General features: G+C 31.0%; 2 protein-coding genes across 7 annotated transcripts in view; one reads left to right on the top strand and one right to left on the bottom strand.

The window, feature by feature from the left end:
* LOC100167196 overlaps window positions 1–2,312 on the bottom strand; it is a 62,207-nt gene that overhangs the window by 9,976 nt on the left and 49,919 nt on the right. The gene's annotated exons all lie outside the window — the stretch shown is intronic.
* Window positions 1,291–2,312, top strand: part of LOC100568987 (zinc finger protein 32-like) — a 5,248-nt gene continuing 4,226 nt past the window's right edge. Inside the window, exon 1 of the mRNA XM_003245848.4 lies at window positions 1,291–1,477. Coding sequence (XP_003245896.1) covers window positions 1,464–1,477 — 14 coding nt within the window. The 5' untranslated portion in view covers window positions 1,291–1,463. The remainder of the gene's footprint in view (window positions 1,478–2,312) is intronic.

Raw genomic sequence — 2,312 nt, 5'->3', positions numbered from 1 at the left:
TCCACTCAGAATCTAAAAACAAAAACGCTACAACACAAATCAAGTTCTTCCTTATGTATTGTGGAAATTTGGTAATTCTACTATAAATAAAGAGGGAGCATAGTTGTCCCGTGCAAAACATTTTTTGCTATGTTGTTCATTTGTTAGACGGAGACAACGTATGCGGGTGTAGCGTTATTACATAACACAGAATCGTTGTAACTAACGCACGGTATATAATAAATATCGAAATGATAATTTACAAAATGCGGGTAAAAATGTAATTTATGAACAATAAAATTATTATATGGGCGTATTGATGTTATATTTTCATGTTAAAATAATAGATTATGGATCGCACATTTATAAAGAGAACAGGAAATAGATTAAATATTATATGGTTTCACTTTCGACCTGTTGAGCTACACTAAACACTTTAGTTAAAAGTTAGTTGTTAGTACTACCCACAACCCACGGTTATCTACTCAGTAGATAACCGTGGTACTACCTTAGGCCGGGGCTATACACATCATCCGCGGCGGAAAAATCGGCGTATACGTCCGTCGTGTATACCTACTCCGATATTTAACAATGCATTTTTAATTCGACGGAAAACGCTGCTGAATACGCCGTTGTATAGTCCCGGCCTCAGTACCTTGAATAGTGAGATAACGTCACGGCGATTATAATTTTTAAATGAGTTCGATGCTGGGAATAGGTATTATTTTAATTTTTTATTTAGTTGTGAAAACAATAAGAGGGAGTCGAAAACAAATAATAATATAAACCTACAAATATTTTAGTAATAAGATGTTAAGTAACAAAATACAATTATCTATATACAGAGATGTGGATGTATTTCAACTTTAAAGAATCATAACGAGTATCGTAAGATTCTCCCAATAAAAACTAACCTAATGTTTACTGTTTAGTATTTAGTTTAGCGTTTTATTGTTTACATGTGTTAAGATTGCATATTTACACAATATTAATTGTGTACTTTTACGGCGAGTGCCGAACTGCCGATAACGAACAATATTTTAATATATTTGAGGATCGAACAATAATTGTAACATTCAACATATTAATAAAATATTATATCAAGAGGCCACGCTACCCGCAGTAATAATATAATATAATATAATATTATTATCTAAAAACATACCGATTCTTACCGACGGAATATGGACGAAAATAGAAATAAATCGATGCAGTAAAAGTATTGTTTATTATAATAATGTATAGATCGGTTCCTGTCGTCACCCGTCGGGGCAAAGTCTAATTACTGCTAAACAGCTGAGCACGATTCTCTGTCCACTGGCTATTACAAATTCAAACTAAATGTGCTCACTAGCACTTCTTATCTATAGTCATGTATTAGTCGGACGCAACGCCTGAGTCAACGACATTCCACCTCTTCAGGATAGTGTTGAAGGAATAATTGAACAAATCCAAATCATTATTGATATTCAATACAGATCGAGATGTCCGACAACCAGTAAGTTTTCTAACATTCCCGTACATAAACGAGACAATTGTACTACTCTATTTATAGCCAATATGGCGTTTTAAAATTTAAACTATTAAACAGTAGGTAATATGCGGTAATATGTTTGTTTGTGATTCTCTATTTTTGTTAGATTTGAAAATCTGTATATAATATGTTGATTGTAAAAACAAATAATTTAGTTAATACTTTTATTAGGCCTAGAATTGAATATTTTATAATTGGTACCCCGATATATTTATTATAAATCATAATAAAAATGTAGGTACCAACTTTAATTCTATTTTACAAACTATTATCCAAGAACATTTTTATTTGGTCATACATATTGAATTTGTACACGATTGTACACAGACATTTATTTATTTGTAGGTCAAATTTCCAACGTCAATCAATAGAATTTGCACGCAAAAAAAAATAATATTAAATTTAAAATTTTGTTTGACGGCATAATAAAAATATTAACGACCTTATAATAAAATTACATGTATGATCGTGCACTAGGGTTCCAAATTAAAAATGTATAATTGTCTGTTAATATTTTATTATTTTTTTATGTTTTTATTATACATGTCTTAAATATTTCAAGTTCCAAAACTTCAGAAAAAAAAAACGTGTCGTTATATACTAGCCGCCTCTATCTCAAAAATGCCATGTAAATTGTATACCTACGTGAATTTTGATTTCGATGCATCAACATTTTCAGAAAAATTATCTGCTATAAGTTACAATCGGGTAATTTGTACCTCCGTCCTCCACAGGACACTCTTTAAGTAGTCCAAAAAAATCTCAAGGATTTTAAAATATAGTGTCCTTAAGGCTGGGG

The sequence above is a fragment of the Acyrthosiphon pisum genome, chromosome A1 (genome assembly GCF_005508785.2).
Source record: "Acyrthosiphon pisum isolate AL4f chromosome A1, pea_aphid_22Mar2018_4r6ur, whole genome shotgun sequence".
Taxonomy (NCBI): domain Eukaryota; kingdom Metazoa; phylum Arthropoda; class Insecta; order Hemiptera; family Aphididae; genus Acyrthosiphon; species Acyrthosiphon pisum.
The sequence above is the reverse complement of the archived record's forward strand: the minus strand, read 5'-3'. Positions and strand labels throughout refer to the sequence as shown.